Source organism: Symphodus melops (genome assembly GCF_947650265.1).
Source record: "Symphodus melops genome assembly, chromosome: 19".
NCBI lineage: Eukaryota > Metazoa > Chordata > Actinopteri > Labriformes > Labridae > Symphodus > Symphodus melops.
The window spans coordinates 12657511-12677663 of record NC_136709.1 but is presented as its reverse complement, the minus strand read 5'-3'; the positions used below and the strand labels follow the sequence as shown (position 1 = coordinate 12677663).

The following is a 20153-nucleotide window of genomic DNA, read 5'->3' as shown; positions in this document are numbered from 1 at the left end:
TGTAGTTTTGCCCTCATTAATAAAATGTTTCATTGCTGAACGTAATTTTAGAATACATGCTGATGGTGAACTATGAAAAAAAGCTCTTAATTTCAGTGCTATTTTTCAGCCACATTGCCTCTAAACGTCCATCACGAATATCCTCTATTTATCCTTTATTTACTGCAGTTGGTGGTCACATGTTCTCACTATTTAGAGTCCTTTTCCTGTCCTGCGCAGCTGTGCAATTATTTCCACTATGCACTCCCAGCAGAGCTTTCTCCCAAATTACATGTATCTTGTTGTGGAAAATACATGACATTTGGCGATGCAACATCATGGAGGAAACAATGAAAGACATCACATGTGATGCCAGAGCCCTAAGATTTAACAGAACAGAAGAGGCTGAGGAGTCATCCTAATAATTACTCAGCACTTGTTATGATGCGCTTGATGCAGATTTATCAGCAATTGCTCAATTTATTCATGTTAGAACATTATCTTCTCCTTTTATGGATGTAGTTCACTGAGAGAATCTGCCAGTGTTTGTTAAACATCTTAATAGGGACTTTTGTTCATCGATGTGATCTATAATTAATTCAATTCTCACAAAATGTCTTCTGTGGTGTTTTCCTTCTGATCAGGATGAAGTCTGACTGTTGTTTTGGTTTCTGAGCAGCATATCCTCTCTCGAAGCACTGGACTGCGCACTGAAATCCACATCCATCATTATAATTATCATCAATATTTCAGTGTCATTCTCACTCAAGCATGAGCAAGAGCTGGAGAGATCTCTAAAACAAAGCCGTCTGTGATGACAAAAGGCCTCTGTACGACTGTAACAGGGACCTGCAGCCATTCAATTTTCTCTCAATCCTCTTGCACCATGTGGGCTGTGCAGTTATGGGAGGCTGCCGCTTTTGTTTCATGTCCTTCTGTCTTTGTTAGTGAATATTGCAAGTGATCGCTGATTGATTTTGTGGGATTCCTCATAAAAGCACCACAATGCACGTCATTTAATATTGATCTTTCTCCGTTTAGTCAGTTGTTTTGTGAGCGTGAACCTACAATATGAAATAATCACTTTCAGTCCTCACAGCTAGGCTTCAAATTCTGCAAAACAGTAGAAATGCACTGATACTACCTTGTTTGAAAAACAAACAGGGTCATTTTTAAGTCTTATTAAGTCTTTAAAAAACAGACTGAAAAAAGCATTCTGGGACTTGAACTATAGCTGTGACACACAGCATGCTACAAAATTAGACTTTAAGGCTGCCTGTTTGTTTCTGATGTGTTTGTGTTGAAAAGTGGAGGAATGGAGAGATTGGGGAAGGAGGAGAGGAAAGGAAGGAGGAAGGGTGAGGAGGAAAAGATGCATAAATAGAGAACGGGGAGGAAGGGTTGTGGCTTTACACTAACGGCTCTTAACCGTTTCCTAATCTGCCACTTCCATATTCTGCTTGTCTCCAGCTGGAGACACTTCATGTTTTAGCCAATGGTGGCACTGCAGAAAGAAACTGAACTCAATTTAGCAAATGGAAAAAGCCACAATATTTTGTTTACTAAATGTGTTTGATTCATTTTGTATGTTTTTTTTTCTCCATCTAATGCACAGAAGAGTTGCATGCATCATCACCTTTCATTAGTCATCAGCCATCTGCAGCCTCATTATTTAATTCTTCAAACATATAAACCTGGCTTCTTAGCTACACAATCTAAATGTGTTTGTCGCTGAAACTAAATCAGGGAGTAATCAAACAGAGAGTGCATTGAAGTGCTGGAATTCCATGTCATCTCTTTTTCCTTTCTTCCATCTTTCTCGTAGAAATTATGTAAAAGCTGTGAACTAATGCGTTCTGTTATACTTATTTTTTTCTGTATAGGAAAGAAATCAATCAAACAATTTCTGCCAACACACCAAAATGGCTGTAGAAAAATACAAACAATCCTTTTTTTTTTTTTACCAGATTGTGATTAATTCTTTTTTAACTGTGATACACACATTAAACAACTCAAGTGAAGAAACTCGTTTTTTTTCTTGATGCAGAAGAGACAGAATTTAAACAGAAAAATGGTCAGTGGGTGGAATCTCCTTCATGCACCATTTAGTTGCATAAAGACCTTTTTCTATCTCAGCAGTACACAGTGGTAATCACAAAGACTTAGCAGGTGGTTCAGTGAGCGCTCACTTGTGCAAACGCTATGCAAATGAACACTGCAGGCTCAGAAGAATAACTTAGGCAGAAGCTTTAGATTACAGCTCAGTTGAAATGTTTCTTTCAATGTTAACTATGTTCAGGTGATACAGTACAAACAGCAGTACCCTCAGCGAGAGAGTGAGATCTAGAATAACCTCAAAGTGCCATTGGTTGATTCAGAGCCAGTGAAAAATTGGTCAGCCACCCACCGGGCAGCAGAGACTGACGAGTACACCAAATGAACCTGACGGCCGTGACACCAGCAGTCACCTGTAATCACATGGACTTTTTTAGTCTGGAAAAAGCTGGTTTCAATTTTTTGTAGTTTTTACATGTCTTTACTTTTGCCATTATGACGTTTTTGCAGAAATGTTATCTCAGCGGTGAAAGAGGTTTTTAAACCCTTAATAAGTGATGTAAGATTGTCAGAAACAAGGAAACATTCTGTTTTCTATGTTGATTTGGTTGGTTAGCAAACAGCTGCCTGTTGTGGCGTCAAGCACTTTCAGCGGCAACATTAGCTTTGAGTGGGATGTGGTTTTTCTGGCAACTTGATAAATCTTATCACTCTGTTAAAGTCATTTCTCTGCCATCGTCTGTGTATCTGGGGAAGAGTTAGCCACGTCCATGATGTTACACCAAACATCAGCCTCCAGTGTTGAAAAATGAAGCCAATGCCAAAATCCTGCAGTTTGTCGAGTGCCCGCTTAAGGCTGGAAGGCCGGAAGTCACATGCTGTGGGGGGGCATTTCCAGCATGGTGGCTGCTACGGTTAGCTTCCAGAGCCCCCTGCCGCGACAGATGGCTGACGTCACTCAGGCTTCGTACGTTCATATTTACGGTCTCTGGATGTGTTTATGTTATTATAGATTTGCTGGTTTGAAGTCTCGAGTTTTGTATTAACGGTTGTAGCTTTTTTTTCTTTGAGGAATAACAAAAAGTACTTCAGAAGGCAAGCCGTGATGTAAAAGGATGCAGAGACAGTCACATTCTAATGTTCAGAATATATTAAAGATGGCAGGAGTTGAACTACGGCATTTGAGTTTGACTCTATGAGGACAGTTTGTTGCCTTTATATCAATAAATTTCAGTGTTAAGTCGAGTTGATGTGCATGGCAGGTTCAAGGCCAAGGGGGAATGTGTCGTTTATATCAGTGGACCAATAAGAAAGCTTCTTCTTTTTCTTTGTTTGCCAGTATATTCTTCTAAGCTCTTTTGTTTGTACTGTGAGAACATCCAATTACAAGTAGCATTGATTTAAAAAAAAAAAACTGTCATGTGTGAATAACAACTTTGGCAAAGTTTTAGGAGGCAGGCTGTCCTGAAAAAGCATGGTGGGAGATTTTTGGTGAAACCCTCAAAGCCATTTTCAGAAAACTTGTAGCAGGGTGAACATTAAACATGCAATGATAATGACCAAAGTAAAATATCTGTGTTCGATGTGTTTCGGTAAAGAGAAAGGTAAAAGCAAATGAAGGCAGATTGGATTCCACTCATCGTCAGGTAGAGCTCATGTCTCCCCCTCCCACAGCCATCACAGCCATCTGGGCTGGAAAATAGATTGATAGCTGCAGAGCACAAACAGCCCTGCTGGCAGACAGCCATCAGGCATCGAGATAAACTTGGCGAACAGAGATGATTCCTACACTTTATACCTATGACATCACGTCATCACTTCACAGCTTGTGGCCTAATTGACTTCAGGCTTATGTGGGCTAAACTTTTGAATCATCAGTGAGATAGCAGTATGACAGCACCAGTGTCAGTACGTCTGTGATATAAAGTAAAGAAAGTAGTCCTGAGTAAGAAGCACAAATCAGTTTGAGCTTTTAGTTATTCACTATTTTACTATTCTCCACTTGTACTAAGATGTAATCTATGTGCAGAGAAACTACTCAAATGTCATTTGAAAGGAATGTTTTTTTCAGACTACTTCAAATATCAATTTTCTTTTTCTCTGACTTTCTTGTACACAGATTTTTTTCCCAATGCTCTTCTCGCATTATGATTTGTATTTATTTTTCTTCAAAGTAATAACAGTTCGCCTGAAGAAAACTATTCTTCTGACAAGAAAAATGTTCAATCTCATTTCAAACTTCAAAGCTGAGAGGACTGTAAAAGCTTCTCCGTGTCTTTGGTAGCTTTTCAGGTGCATCACCATAGAGACTGCTGCAACGCAAGCGCACAAGGTCAGTTGCAATACATCAGTGTGTGTGTGTATGTGTGTGTGTTTACTATAATGAGTCTAGGAGATGGCACAAGTGGCACAGTGTTGCTTCATCTAAAGAGTTTGTTTGAGAAGCCAGCATTGAGTGGATGGATGTTTCCAGATTCTGTGATTATTTAGGATGGATCACCGATCATCATTCTGTGGTTTTCTTTAAAGGTCACTAAAAGAGACTTGGTGACTTGGTGACATGGTGATATTGCAGGTCTACATCTGTCACCCTTTTTTGGGTCCAGCTCCACAAGTTGAGAAGCGCTGTTTTAGCATCTTCATGTTGATTGTTTATGAATGGAATCCGATTCGGTTTCAGTCCTCTCTCACTGGCTTTATTTTTGGTTAAAGCAGGCAACTGTAATAAAAAAAAAAAAAAAAAAGTTAAATAACGTGCATGAATATTGAACTGGTCATGGTGGGGTTGCAGGAGATATGTCATATATCTCCCACTCACTCGCTGTGAATGTTCCTATGTATTTCGGGCTGTGTTCACACATCGGCTCACCCCAACTGCTGATGTAAATTTTACTGGCAGGAACATATTTCTGTATAAAATCAGGGTGAAAAAAATGTGGCAATTTGCATTCATATATTTACCTAACCCCTGAAACTTCACAACATTATCAAGAGTTTTGTGCATGCTGAATAGGACTTAAGTCATTGTGGTGTTAACAGATTGTTGCACTGTCCACATGAAGCCAAAGAAAGGAGTTAAACAAACGTCATCTATTTGTTCAGCTAGATATAGTAGATATAGTACACTGGTGCGTATTTTTGTCTTCAGCAGGATTGCTGTCAAAATAGCATTATGTTTACTGATATGAACACAAACGTCACCCGGGGCCTTGGTGTGAGTAATTTTATTTTTAGTCATTTTTGGACGATAGAGATCACAGAGGAATACACCAAATCAGGCTGAAGATATACACACTATGCTTGTGAGAAAAATCAATTCTCTGTTGGTTTAGAGAGTCTTTTCATGCTACGTTAATCCTTTTTCTGATTATGAGTAATGTTGTGAGACATTTTGCTTGAGTTTTGGCTCAGCAGTTTAATCCAGTTTTGGGTTCACGCAGGTTCAACCCCCATTAGTCAATCTCAGATACATGATCATGGATGAGGCCAAAGGTTATGACCAGTAGAGTCAGGAGAGCATTGTTGAGTTTTGATTGATTAATGACGTGTCACACAACAACACCTGTTCTTACGATGAAACAAGCTCTTTTATCTTTTTCATTTTCTGATGATCCCTACATTTAGATTTGATCAATTGGAGGTCATGTCTACTTTTTGTTTTGCCAAGTGTTTTTTTTTTCTCTGTGTACAAGTGTCAGTGTATGCTCGTGTGAGTGTTAGGATCTCTATGGTGTCAGAGAAGGTGTCTAAATTATTACTTTGATATATGAGCTCTGGGAGCTCAGGGACAGAAAGGCCATAACAATAATAAGGCCAGCAGGTTTTCGCCATATGATAATTGAATGTAAATTGGTAATGTGAATTATAAACAGATTAGAAATGATTTTTCATGTCAACTTTGAGGTGTCATTTCTGTCTGTACAGCCATCTGGTGCAGTCTTCGAAAGTTAACATCACCGCTGTTAACAACAGAGAGGCCAAAGTACTTGTTTTCATTTTCATGTGCTTTCAGAGGTATAATCATTTTATCCGCTTTCAAAAGTTTTCTGTCCTTGTCATGTTTTAGTTCTTTTAGTGTATGTGTCTGTGTCTCTATTTGTATAAAATTGCATTATATTCATTCCCAGCGAGTTTTTGTATAAAGCTGAAGTCAGCTCAACAGAATTACCTTGAAAATAGGGACACCTAGTTTCAGAGCAATAGCCACAGTGCTAAAGAAAAAGATAAGCAGAGGTGAGTTGGAAAGAAAGTGGAAGGAGGTTAAAAGTAGTGATTGAGTAAAATTTAAAAGCACCAACATTTTGTTCAGTTTTTTTCTCTCCTTTGTTTTCTAAGCGGTTTTACCTTGAAGCTAAAAGCAAACAAGTGAAGCCAAATAACCTCTTTGAAATTCACATATTCAAGCAATGTTAAAAAAGCGATAACAGAAAAAAAGAAACCAAACAAGGCTGTTCATTCCACGATAAAAAGAATATAATTTTGCTACAGAGAAGTAAGGATCAGAATCAAAAGTTCATCCTAAGTTCAAAGCTACACTTTGGGATCCATAAAATGAAAAGTGTTCATCTTTCAATCTTGTAAAAAAAAAAAAGCTTTTCTTCATAAGGACATACAGGAAATGTAGTAAAATATTTACATTTCCTGTGTATAATGGGAACCTCAACCACTTAGTGCTATAGAGGGGAAGTTGGCATGTCAAGAAATAAAGAAACCTCATAGAATCACAAACAACCCACACACAATGTTTGGTATATTCTGATTTAAACAATGTTAAGGCAAATAGTATGAAGTTCTCTTCAACTGATAAACTGAAATTACATTGTTTCAGCCTGATTGCTAACATTAGATTATTAATATTTTGACCAGCGCTACACCAGACTAGCATCATTTCCATGCTTGCTTATACATTATTATATACTGCGGATCAAAAACCAGAACTTAACTTCTGTTCACCCACAATCACATCACCATATACATAAGGGTTCACCCTGATTCACTGAGGACCACCAATTTCTGTGTATCTGGATTTGATGACCAAAATGGCCATAAAAAACAGTGCCTTGATATTTAAAGTGCTTTAAAGTCATTTTAATCGCAGGGTACAAAGAAACCAAAAGAAGATCTTCCAAGTTCAGAATGAGCTCTAGGAACCTTGAGTACAAACCAGTCACTGGACTATGTGCATAGTAATCAACAGGACCAGACTAACATATAGGAAATGCAAGGAGGTAGCATCCCAATAAGTGCCTTATAAATGAACAGGTATATATGTAAGTTCCGTCTCACTGAGAGAGCAGACCATCCAACGTTTCTATGCGGGATGCAAATAGCTGCTAAAGTTGGTTAGTTTTCACTAGAGAGATTTTGTGTTTACTGTTAAAACATTGCTGTTGCTTAGTTAGACGTGTGTTTGTTGTTAGTACATTGTATTCTTTTTGCAGGGATAATTAGTGATTACTAAAGAGCAGAAAACATTTTTCACAAGACTTCATATCTGACACTGCTGCCTCCCAATTTTGATCAGACTGTGAACAGCTTTCTGTGGTGAGTAACAATTCTTCGCATCCGTTATGATGACTGTCTGATTATTCAAGCCTGAGTCTATTATGGTAATCAAATGACTTTTGAGTCCTAGTGAAAATTACCGACACACTAATTTATATTTAAATCACAGTTTGATTCATCTTTATCAGAGGCAAACAACTTTGATTAACCTACCACAATTAACTATTTCAAGCCTCTCTAATAATGACAAATTCTCTGACCAGCAAGGGTCAAAATCTTACATTAAGTTATGAGTGTTTACATTTAGCTGTAGCTTATACATCAACAGCAAAGCAAGTCAGAATCCATAACAGTGATGTTGCTTGCATCCTAACATTTGTCCTTCTGCAAGTTATGTTTCAGGACTCAATAAACAGCAGGCTGCAAAGTAATAATTGGTTGATGAATTTTCCAAGACCCATATTGCTCAGAGTGTCCAGGGTGCTTTTATCTCCATAAACAGAAGATCAAAACAAATGTAAAATTCTCATGAGAAGTAATCTCGATAGTATCTTCTACAAAGTCTAATTCGACAAAATCAATTTCACGAGTGCACATTATCTCACTTACAGTACTTTGCGTAATTCATGCATGCTGAAATTTCAGGCCTCTGCTTTGGAAATATACCCTGTAGGCAGTATGATGGAAGTAGTAGCCTACTCTATCTTGTGACAGAAAGGATGGCTGGCTAATGTTGAGCATTTCAATAGCTCATTTACTAGCTATGAGTCTCCAAGTTCTGTATAGTTTTTCAGGTAATTAGTCAATGTAAAAATGTTGTTTTAAGCTGCTGGTGGCGGCTTTAGATACCTTAAAGATATGACAAGCTTTGTTTCAATGTCTTCGTAGCATGAAAAGTAGCATCAACTGTAGGATGATTAGGAAGCCGGCTATTTCATTTGAAACATTTCTTGATAAATTAACACAAATTTCAGAAAAGGATAAATAAAGCTATCAACATTAGTAGTATAATAAAAGGAAAATAGTAACCTTTTGGAAATAAGTTTCACATTAGGCTATATAAATAACATGCTAAAATTGTTGTCCTGTAGAAACCACCAATTAGCTATTGGTTTCGGTTAGCTTGGTTGTGCATAACCTTAAAATGGGTTTTGCCACTGATGGTAGCGTTGGCAAGAAAGCAAAAAAAGTGTAAGCTGCCAAGGTTTAAAACATGCATCAGATATTCCATATAAAATGTTATTCCAAATGGTTTGAGAGCATTAAAAATAAGTGTTAGAAGTAGTTCATCTAACCCTGCAACATAGCTACCCTCACAAAGGCAACATACCCATGTGTGTCTATTAAAGAATGTGAGAGCAAAGCCTCCAACACAATAACAATTAATCCCTTTTTTTCCCAGCTGGGATTAATTTCTTTTAAACGCTTGACTGTTATTCGTGCACAACAGGTCAAAAGATCTGAAAGGAATATTAAGTATGATCAGTATTCCAGAGGAGCCATGAATCTGAGAGAGCCATGGCAATCACATTAGCTGATAAACACAGAGGACAAGGAAGACGCCTACGAGTTCCCTTGGGAGAGCTTCCAATTAACACTCAAGCTTTCTCCCTGACAAGTCTGCTGGCTGGAGAATGTGAAGTGATGGAAAGACAGGCGGAGTGAGTGAGAGAGCTCACTCAAACCTGCAGACAGGGATAGCATAATTTTTATGAAACCAAATTATTTGTACTCTTTGAATTATGATTTAACACTCAACAAATGCACTTTAGACACTTGCACTCTTTGGCCTTGACATATTCTCTTCAGCGCTTTGATCTAAACTGAAATATCTGTTCTTGACTCTTCATTTATCCTCTTACTTTCTCATAGATATAATTAAGGTACACATTAATGTTGACCTTTAAGATGATTTATGACCATAATTGTTATTCCTAAACTTGTAAAATTATTTGGGCTGATGAGTAAATGTAGGTAGTTGCCAAGACATATGCATTCTCATGTACATGTTAGCATGCAGAAATTAGCATTAGCTCATATGGTTGTGAATGGATGTTGTTAAGTCTTATAACCTGAATCTAATGTCAAAGTGTCTGAAACCTGCATTCTTTCTTATGATCAGCAGGCAGTGAAAAGTAAAGGTATCAAGTTCAATTAGAAAACTACCCTTCTTATTACCACAGTTAACAGTTTCCTGATGCATTTAATCTCTAGTTTTAATTCCTCTTTAACAGCATGATGTGTATTTTGATCATTTTTTGTTTGCTGCACACAAATACATTTCTAAATCTTAAGCCTGACTGTTTAAAACAATAGTTTGTATTCAAAATCAAATTTGAATAAAAAAAAAACATTGTTTATTAAAATGTCAAACTACATCTCCTCTAGAATTTAAAGAGTGAATAGCAAATACTTTGAAATTGCTAGTTTTTTAGGTCTGAAATTGGAACTTTGCTTTTATTTAAATTTTGCCCTTCAAAGGATAGATTTGTTCTCAAAAAACAAACAAGCAAAGGCAACCAATATACAGTTATTTATGAATATCTTACATTTCATCAGAAAATGATAATGAATTGTAATGTCTGTCTTGTTTATTCTTGTTAGAAAAAAATCTTCCTGTGGTGCAGACTCATCTTCATGCTTGTATTTAATCAACATCAGCCCCCTTTGTGTTTTTGTCACACAGACTGTCAAACCATGTGAGAGTCTGTCTTCTCTGACGCTGCAGTTTCCACCCTGCCCCCTTTAAAGCCCTGAAAAGAAACACAAATGTTCTTCCCGCTTTTGTTGCAGAACGTTTCACCATAAGGAACACTGATCCCCTCTTGATCCCTACATTCTCCTTGCAGTCTTTTGGCCCCTCAGTTGCCTGGCATCACCACAGTCTATGTTTAATTTAAACGCTTTCTGCTTGTGGCAATTATCAGAGCTGGGGGATCCTCTGAAGAGTGCAGAGGGAGGAGGTGTTTCTCCCCTCCTCTGGAGCAGAAAACTGAAATTAATCCTTGCCCTCAGGAACCCACAGAGTAAATTTTGAAGAGTACAGACAACACTTTCAGTGTGGCATTGAGACGATCAATCTCAAGCTATGGTCTGTTTAGTGCAATCAAGGTGTCAGATGTATCTGGAATTATCTTTTTTTTTTCAAAAGATTCTACAGCAACTGCTGCCTTTACTCACAGATCAAAATAACAATATTCTAATTCATTAGCTATATTGTCCAATGAGTTGCCATACATAAGAGAATATTAGCATTTCAGTTGTCTTCAAATCTTCCTTCTTTAATACACCCCTATTCATTGTCACTGCAATATCATGTCCATCCCTACTTTGTTCACATCCTGCTGTGTGTGGCTCCCTTGAGGTTCGAGGAACTGTACTTGTACTCCCACTGTTCAGCACTATTCCCACAGAGGATGATGTTATTGGGGCAGACAGCCACCTTTTCAGTGCTGTCAAACAAAGAAAGGCCACAGCTCCTGCAAGGCTGTAGGTCAGCCGTGTGGACAGACAAGAAAATATATGACCCAACCTGCAGACATGGAAGATATCCTCTTGTTCAAACAGCAATCTAGGCTTTTATTTCAGTGAGACATTTTCACCTTGTGTTCATTTCTGTGATATGTGGATCGCAATAAATAATATCTTTTCCCCAATCTGCAGTTCTGGTCCATGCTGAATACTATTTCTGCACAACAATAATGGCTTCCCTTGCATGCACGAACTATCATGTTCTTCTTCTATCCATTACGAGCATATCACTCACTGTTAGTTGCAACCTGAGATGAGAAAATGTGTCAATATCTGTGTGGGCAAGATTTGCTTCTGCGAGAGCATTAGAAACAAAATACAAATCTAAAAGCCTTCATTAACAGGAACATGAGCAAAAGCAATAATAAACAGATTAAGTTAATTAGAAAGAAACTTAATACACTTTATTGTATAAAAGTAGGTGGATTTAGTTGAATAAAATTGCATGCATAAACCCTTGTGATTTAGAAAAACAAGTTTTTTGGTCTTTGACATTTATTAGAAGGCAGTTTGAAGCTACCTTCCCTCATAAACCATCAAAAAAACAAGATGAAATGATGAGTGAAATCCCACCCCCACTCCGCCCCCTGAAGAAGCAGGATGACTTGATAAACTGAGGTGTTAATGTATTCCAGCTCTGAGAACGCAGAGGCACACTGTGTGCATTGATGTGACATTAATGACAGAAACGGGACTGTCAAGTTGCACATGCACCCACACACACAGATGCACGTACTCACAATTCTAAGGCCCCGCAGGGTGATATTCTCCACCCGGCAGCTTGCTGTGTATTATCGAACAGTTCTGGCTGGATTGTCAGGGGACTCCTCTGAGGGTGCGATTTGGCTGTTAGTGATGCTGACAGGACAGAGTGAGCACGACTGACACCTTGTCACTTTCCTTCAGTCAGCTGGAACCTCATGTTTAAAATCAGGCTCATCAACAAATTGTCAGGGCACATGTTTGTCTGTTAAGACCTTTGAGAGTACATGGATTAATATGGGGGGTCTTTTATGCCAGGAGAACAAAATAAAGGATGGATTTTTGTGATTTTGATAATCATGACACTGTTTCAGTCAGTAAATCATTGCTTAGAATAAATTCAAATTAGCTAAACGTAAGTGTTAAGAAAAGAGAAAAACGGATAAGGCAGCATTTAAGTAGTGTGCGTAGGTATCATGGTGATTTGCTGTACGGATAAAAACACAACGCAGTCTTTTAAAACGTATATTTGTGCTAACTTATCTGCAGACTGGCAAACATAATGCATAACATCAGGTTACTTTTTATTGAATCATGATTCGACATTTCTCCTCTCATCATGCAAATATTAACTGGTGCTACAATCATGTTAGCACTGTTATCCTGCAGCCTACTGTAGTCTGTGTAATGATAAGAGCATTAAGTGATCGTCCTCCCTTAACTGTCTCCTCAGGAGTTGGAGCGTGCACAGTATGTGTGAATGCTCTGGAAGCTGCACAGTGATGCCTAAGTAAACTAATGACTTATGTTGCGTTAATAAAGTACCTCTTTTCAAATAAACAGTCTCTTTAATCAAGATCCTACTACACAAACAAGGCAGCCTGTAGCTGTAAATGTGGTAAAATAATCTCTGTCACACAGCACTGTGTAAACAGCTCCTATAAATGCAAGCTAATGTGTGTTGTTCCGTCTGACTCACACAGCATGCACATTGGGAGCAGCGTGTAAACTACACAGATCTGCAAATCGAAACCTGTGTGTAAGCAACATGTTCAACAGTGTCAGAACTCATTAGAGGATTTATTGCACCCCTGGTTAATATAAAGATTGTGGCCCCCACCATGGGTTTTAACCCGTCACAAGATTCAAGCTCCCTGAAATCTTTGAGGTGAGCTCAATTAAAAAAAAAGAATAGGCAACCAGGTCATGGTGGATAGTTCCACTTCTTATCCAAAGCCTAAATCATGAGGCACAGACATTTATGAGCAATTATGAGGCAGTTAACATTTACAAAAGCAACAATTTTGAAATAACCTTTTTTTTTAAATTTGTCATTCTTTTCTTAAAAAAACAGGCACATATTGTCTTTCATACATAGATGTACAAACACATTAGCATTTGGACCACAATCTTGCTGTGACCGCTGACCCACAAACACAAACCCGTCTGTTTCATCTCTCCTTTCAGAGACATGCTGTCATCAATGGCACATCAATTCATTGTGGCTGTCAAACCAGCCTTCCTTTGGGGCATGCTGCTGTTGTGACGCCTGCATACATATAACACTACTCATGCATCACGTTGGCTTAGTTTGGTGACTGGTGCTTTGATTAAAAAAAAAATCTTATCATGGGAGAAAGCAGAGATTTTATTGCAAGAATCTGTGGATGCAATCATTTTAGGTTCCCCTGAGGTGATGTAAGTTTTATCGGCATCCGCTTTATTTTGGATCAGAGTGTGATGTACGTTATGAGTTTAACTTGATAATTTTAAGAACATTATAGCAGTCCTACATTTAAAAATAATCATAAATTAATGTAGGAAAGACAGATTTGATGCCAAAGACATATGTAATCATGTGAAATTAAACACATGCTCACAGGCTAAATCCCTGAATTAGACAATGCAGTGACACATGGCGGCCTCCCTTCGATGACACTTAATTGAAACACAATGTAGAGTGTCAACAGCATTGCCAGCGGGGCGTAAAGTAAGTTGATAGACAGGCCATGTCAGGAGGCAGCCCTGGTGTCAGCTTTCTGAATGTGTTCAACATATTTCCTTCTGTGACTGACAACTACCCCCAATTAACCTACAACTGAAATACAGAGAGGAAATACACTCTCAAACATACACACACCTGCTCACTCACTCTCTCACACACACACACTCACACACACACACATTAGAAACACATGCACTCACTCACAGGATGAGTGTGTGACAGCTGTGGTGCTTTGTCTTTATTCATTCAGTGCTAATCGACCTTGTTTTCTGGGGCCAGAATCGAGTTCAAGGCAGAGCAGTGGTTGATTCCTGTATGCAGTCATGTGAATAGCTACAGACAATAAATAACTGAAATAAATAATAAAATACCTTGCCTGCGCATCTGTCAAGGATTTTTCATAAAGGCTTTCTTCCTGTCCATTTTATTTACCAAACAGTTCAAGGTAAAACATAAAATTCTGCAGAATACAGATTCATTTCTACTGCACATCTGATGAATGCAGTGGCTTTTAAGTGTCACACTGGTTCCCTCTAGTGTGCTGACAGACAGATATGTATACAGGATTTTGGTCCCAGCCTTCCTTTTCTGTCATGATTTAGTATATCAAAGCACATATACTTCATTGGTTTGTCTAGTATTCTGCCTCTGGAGCTTTGGGATGTTATGCAGTTGCATTTTCCTGTCTACATTTCAAGATATTAATTATTTAGATGTTAATGTTTACATGCAGTTTGTGAGCCATATTTTACTCTTCAGTACAGTTTTAACAGTTATAAACGGAGTGAGATTCTCGCCACTAGATGGCGATCCAGCTTAAAATAGACTTTTTACCCCTTTTTAGTTTCATGTAAATAGGACCAGAAGATTATTCTCTGCTTTTTACACTAGAAGATCAGACTCTCTCTTGAAGTCGTGACTTATTTGTCAGCTGTATAATATGGAATAAAGGGGAAAAGTACAGGTCTTTTTCTGTGTATTCTATTTATCACTAAAAGAAAAACTGAGAGAAAAGGCTCAAATCAATCAAAAGCTATCCTAAGATTTCCTTAGCATAAATGATTTGCTTGGTAATACCTTAAAGCAGAGTCATTTTCTTGTTTTAAGTCAAATAGGGTCTTATTTTAAAGCTTCTTTACACTTACTTTTTAAAACTTACTTTAAAACAAAAATCATTACGCAGAATGGCTCCTGAAGCTAAATTGATTAGCTAATCTTGATGGAGTTATAGCCTTTGTAGGCAATTTTTAGGCCCATGTAATTTATTTCTTCCCGTTACAGCCCCTTCCCATATTGAAAAGACAAAGCCAAAAGAATCATTTGCACTCCGTGAATTAATACTGCAAAAAAAAGTTTTCGACCATTGGGCCTAAGTCAACCTCTACTCTAGTAGTTGTCATATTTCTGCGTATTAAGACGTATATTCAGATTTTTATTTTACTTTCCGAGTTGTTTTTTCCCGATTTGAAAGACCCTTCACGTGGGGTTTTTCTAAATAGAAACTAATCTTTCTGGTTGTTCGGATATCACGTGACTGCAGGCTGTCACACTCACTGTAAAGAGGTGAGTCCACGCAGGAAGCTGACGGCTGTCCTTCAATCTATCACAGGCCTAGTGTAAAGAAAGAAGTCCGGTGAAATGGATAAACTGCAGCAGATAAAAGACACCATCCAGTTCAGTATTGAAAGACATAAAGATGACCTGTATAGTTTAAGTCGGGACATTTGGAGCCGACCAGAACTGGCTGGAGAAGAGACGCATGCGCACGACAGACTGGTCAGCTTCTTCTCTCAGGACGAAGCATGGACGGTAGAAAGTCGCTTCAAACTGCATACCGCTTTTCGTGCCAGCTGGGGTCCGGTGGGCGGCAGGGAGTGTGAGTCGGTGGTGAACGTCGGGTTCTTGTGCGAGTACGATGCACTGCCGGGTATCGGACACGCATGTGGGCACAACCTGATCGCAGAGGTGGGAGCTGCCGCCGCCTTGGGGCTGAAAGCTGCCTTATCAGAAAATCACGCTGAACTCCCTGCCCCAGTGAAGGTATGGGAAGTGCAGTTGTACTTTACTAACAGCCTGAATCACGTTAAACAAAATAAAAATAAATAAGAAATGAACCCTTCAATTCCTAAGGTTACACCATGGACTGGTTACACTCACACAACAACAAAGATGTTGCTCTGTCTTTGAACTGAATTCATTTAGAACCAATAAAGAGAAAAAGCTGAATTTGTTCCTTTTTTATGAATCCATGTTTTTAGTTTGTGCAGATTATTTGATGGTAACCAGGTTTGCATGCCCCATAGCTTCAACAACTTTTTCCAATTGAAAAAGAGACATGACATTTTAAGATGTTTGTCCACGAACATTATAACATGCATGTTCTGTAATTATCAGTAAGAAGATAACCAACTTTGAGAAAACACTGCTGATAGTAATGTAAGTCAATTGAACCGAACCCTCTTTATAATGCCAGATAACTGTTCTTGGAACTCCTGCAGAGGAGGATATCGGAGGAAAGATTCTCCTACAGAAGGCAGGAGCCTTCTCTGACCTCCACCTCCTCTTCATGGCTCACCCAGCTCAGCAAGACACTTCATTCCAGCCCTGTGTCGCACTAGATGAGTAAATCACTGTTTACCTCACAGTATACTGTATATGGATTTTCTCCTACTTATTGCAGATAACCTTTAACCTGCTGTGTTTTTGTTTCACAGGATGTCAGTTAAGTACCATGGGAAGGCGTCCCATGCTTCTGCATACCCTTGGGAGGGAGTGAACGCGTTGGATGCTGCTGTGCTGGCCTACAACAACATCTCTGCTCTGAGGCAGCAGCTCAGACCAGAATGGAGGCTTCACGGTAAGTATCAGGCAGAGTCTGTGATAGCTGAGCTTTAAAATGATTTAAAACAACCAAAAATAGATGTCAATGTATACCTTTAGAGGACATTCACATCTGCTTAAGAACAGCAACAATCAGTCATTTGGATAAAAAGAAAATTAATCACAACTCGTCCTGTAATCTTATAGTGACGTCGTTTTTTTAAAACAAAAATCCAAATGTTGAATTGTATCACTCGCTACCTCACCTGTGCACATCATTGGCTGGAGGAAAAACACCAGCTCCCCTCCCAGAAATGTCCCCTGATAACCAAAACAACTCAAAACATCCCAACACAGGCAGAGGACAGGGTCTCTGCAGACACAGTCACCCCCACACATGTATGGAGGTCTACATGTGATTGACGTGTCACATAACTTTAGTTTAAGTCTATATTTAATTGTTTGGGAAAGAGCTACTGACTCTGTCTGTAAGGTTTGTATGTGATGAAGTTACCAAATTCTTGATCACAAAAATATTTCAAATTTCACAAAATGTAAGGGTAAAGACCAAATGTGATTAAATTTTGTTTGCATTTTTTAAGAGGTGGATGGTTATAATGTTTTGTATACTTGATATTTATAGTGATATATTAGTGACATGACCGCTGAATGGACTGTGCATTGGAAAATTAAATGCCATGTTACATTAACATTACCATGGAAACCAAAGTAATGAAAAGTTTGGTGAGGGGAGCGCCGAGAAAAAGTCATGCAACACATTTTCATATAGTAGATTTTTACAAGTTAAAGCAATCCTGTTACTCCTTGTGATTTTTTTTGTTTTTGTTTTCCTCATGTCATCATTTAACAAGGATAACAAAAAGATGATGTCAAAGTCAGACAACACATTTTCATCCGCTCTTAACAGTTGGAGGTTTTATCTCTCTTGTGGACGTTAAAATAAGACAACACTTTGGCTTCATAACCTTTTATGTACATTGGGATCATTTCCTCCACTACAGGCATCATCAAACATGGCGGGGTGAAGCCAAATATTATCCCTGACTTTACAGAGTTACAGTATTATCTGCGCACCCCGCTGGCAAAGGATCTTTGTGTCCTGAAGGAAAAGGCAGAGGCTTGCTTCAGGGCGGCTGCAGTTGCCACAGGCTGCAAAGTAAGTCAGCATAAACATATTGTCTCAGCATTTGCTTCCCTGTTTACAGGACACACAATAAACCCCTGGTATGCAGATAGATACTCCATTGTGGATGTAGGAACAGATCTAGTATGCTGTTGACATGGGCGGATGTTACATAACATTGCCCTTTTTAACATTTGCCTGTAAATATGCTCTGAGTGTTGATGTTACATAATTCACACTTATCTTCAGGCTACTTTTCTCCTTCATGTGTACTTGCTTCAGGCAGCTATAGCTCACATTGCAGCACATGCATGGAGCTTCACAAGCTTTAAATACTGCATAGGGATCTCTCTCTGCTTCATGGTCTAACATTACTTTGCCCTTTAGGTGGAGATAAATTACCCGAGTCTCGAATACCATAACATTCTGCCTAATGACACACTTGCAAACCTGTATGAAAATAATGGAAAAGCTTTGGGGATTCAGTTTCCAGAGCAGCCAGCCAACTTTTCTGGTAGGTAAAGAAATAATTTAGTAAAAACAAGTATAAATATTAACATTTGAAAAGTAACACTAGAACTTTGATTTTGAGGTTGTTTTTTTTTAGTTAGTCAATGAATCATCAAAGACTTGTTATCACATTGGTTTCATAATTATCTGGCAGGTTCAACAGACTTTGGCAACGTTTCATTCATTGTTCCTGGGATCCATCCTTTCTTCTACATCGACACTGATGCGTTTAACCACACGGAGGAATACACAGAAGCAGCAGGTATCAAAGCATGCGTCTGTTTGGAAGAAAGTTAGCTGAACTACAATCAGACATTACCAGCTGTCAGGGCTTTCCAGGTCACTTGGTGTTCCTGTTTAGTTACAATATACCGATTGATATACTTTGTTTCCTTCTCCCCCCCTATCTGTGTCAGGAGCTGAGAAGGCCCAGTTGTTCACCCTGAGGACAGCCAAAGCTCTGGCTATGACAGCTGTGGATGTAGTCTGCTGTCCTGATCTGCTGAGCCAAGTGAGAGAGGACTTCAGGCTGTCCAAGCTGAAACAGCAGAGATGACAAGGAATCAGCAAAACAGTTTGGACAGTTCCAAAAATACAATGACTTTGATCATTTGAAGGACAACAGCTAACACTGGCCTCTTTACAGTTATGATCAATGAGCATTTTTCATAAAAAATAAAATACATTTAAATAAAAATATTTTATAGCCAACGACTGCTTTGTAATTGATAGTGGGGGGTTTTTTTGGTACCAGAAATGATAGTTTACATGAGCACAGAAATGATCATTCATGTGATAAACATCAATCCATTTTCTTCCACTTATCTGAGGTCGAGTCACATTTGCAACAAGTAAAGTAAGTCAACCTAGACTTACCTCACTTCCTCTGAGAGAGCGCGAGTGCTGTTGAAAATCAGGATGGACATCTTTTTTTAATGCTTTATTATTTTACGTGTTTATGCTTGAGTGCTATCTTTTTTTGAATTGTGAAAAATGATGGCGCCAAACTTTTAATGTTCCCCATGCTCATTGGGAATTTACTGGGATTTAAACTAGATTTAAAAAAACAGAGCTCAATATGATTGACACCTTTACCTTAGGGTCTTGACATTTTGGACTATAACGTTATAGTGTGTATAGACTTTTATACACACATTTCATATATGTGAAGTTGTGTGCCACGTGAATCGTTAACTGTATTACAGAATGCTTTTTTAGATTATTTGGTATTGATGCTCACACAGTCACAGACCAATGCCAACGATACAAGAGAGACCATGCTGGTAGCACTCCAATGCCTAATAAGTGTGAAAGCTGCCCTCCAGCTCTGGTTAAATATACTGAATATCAGAGCAGGCAAACGGGATCAAAACTAGGGACCAAGACTAGAGGATTACATGTATCATAGCAATTCTGCCAGATGCTCCAATTGACATAAAGTGTGTATTATTTAGGAGTTTTCTTTTGATTGTAATCAATGTCTTATTTCATTTTTTCCATTTGTACAAGCAAGATTTATTACAGTAAGAAGACTTCAGCTGTACAGTAATGTGAATGTGTTGCCCGCACCTTAACTCGGTTACAATAACTTTCATATTTGGAGAAAACAAAAACTTTTATTCAACATTTTTTGAGAGTTTAATTTAATATCTCTCTGTCTGATCTTAAAATTGTCAAAATGCAACAAGATGTATTTCAACATGTCTTTTGCCCTGAAAAGTACAAAATAGTTTGAAGCTGAAAAACATGATAAAACTAGCAACTAACAGCTCACAGTAAACCTCAAAGCATCAAAACAGCAAACAGTGGAGATGAGCTTCAGCTGCATTTAAAAATGAAAGAAAGGACATTGAGAAAAAGCAATACCACCATCAATGTTTGGGACTCACCAAGCATGTTTTT

The 20153-nt window shown here is 38.4% G+C and overlaps 1 protein-coding gene across 1 annotated transcript; it reads left to right on the top strand.

Moving 5' to 3' along the window:
- Positions 1-15295: 15295 nt before the first annotated feature.
- On the top strand, positions 15296-18962 carry LOC306840385 (peptidase M20 domain-containing protein 2-like). The gene is made up of 7 exons (XM_079369629.1): positions 15296-15817; positions 16251-16399; positions 16492-16634; positions 17620-17774; positions 18129-18255; positions 18406-18513; positions 18668-18962. The coding sequence occupies exons 1-7, from the start codon at positions 15416-15418 to the stop codon at positions 18805-18807; spliced, it is 1224 nt and encodes a 407-aa protein (XP_079225755.1). The 5' UTR covers positions 15296-15415; the 3' UTR covers positions 18808-18962.
- The last annotated feature ends 1191 nt before the right edge of the window (positions 18963-20153 follow it).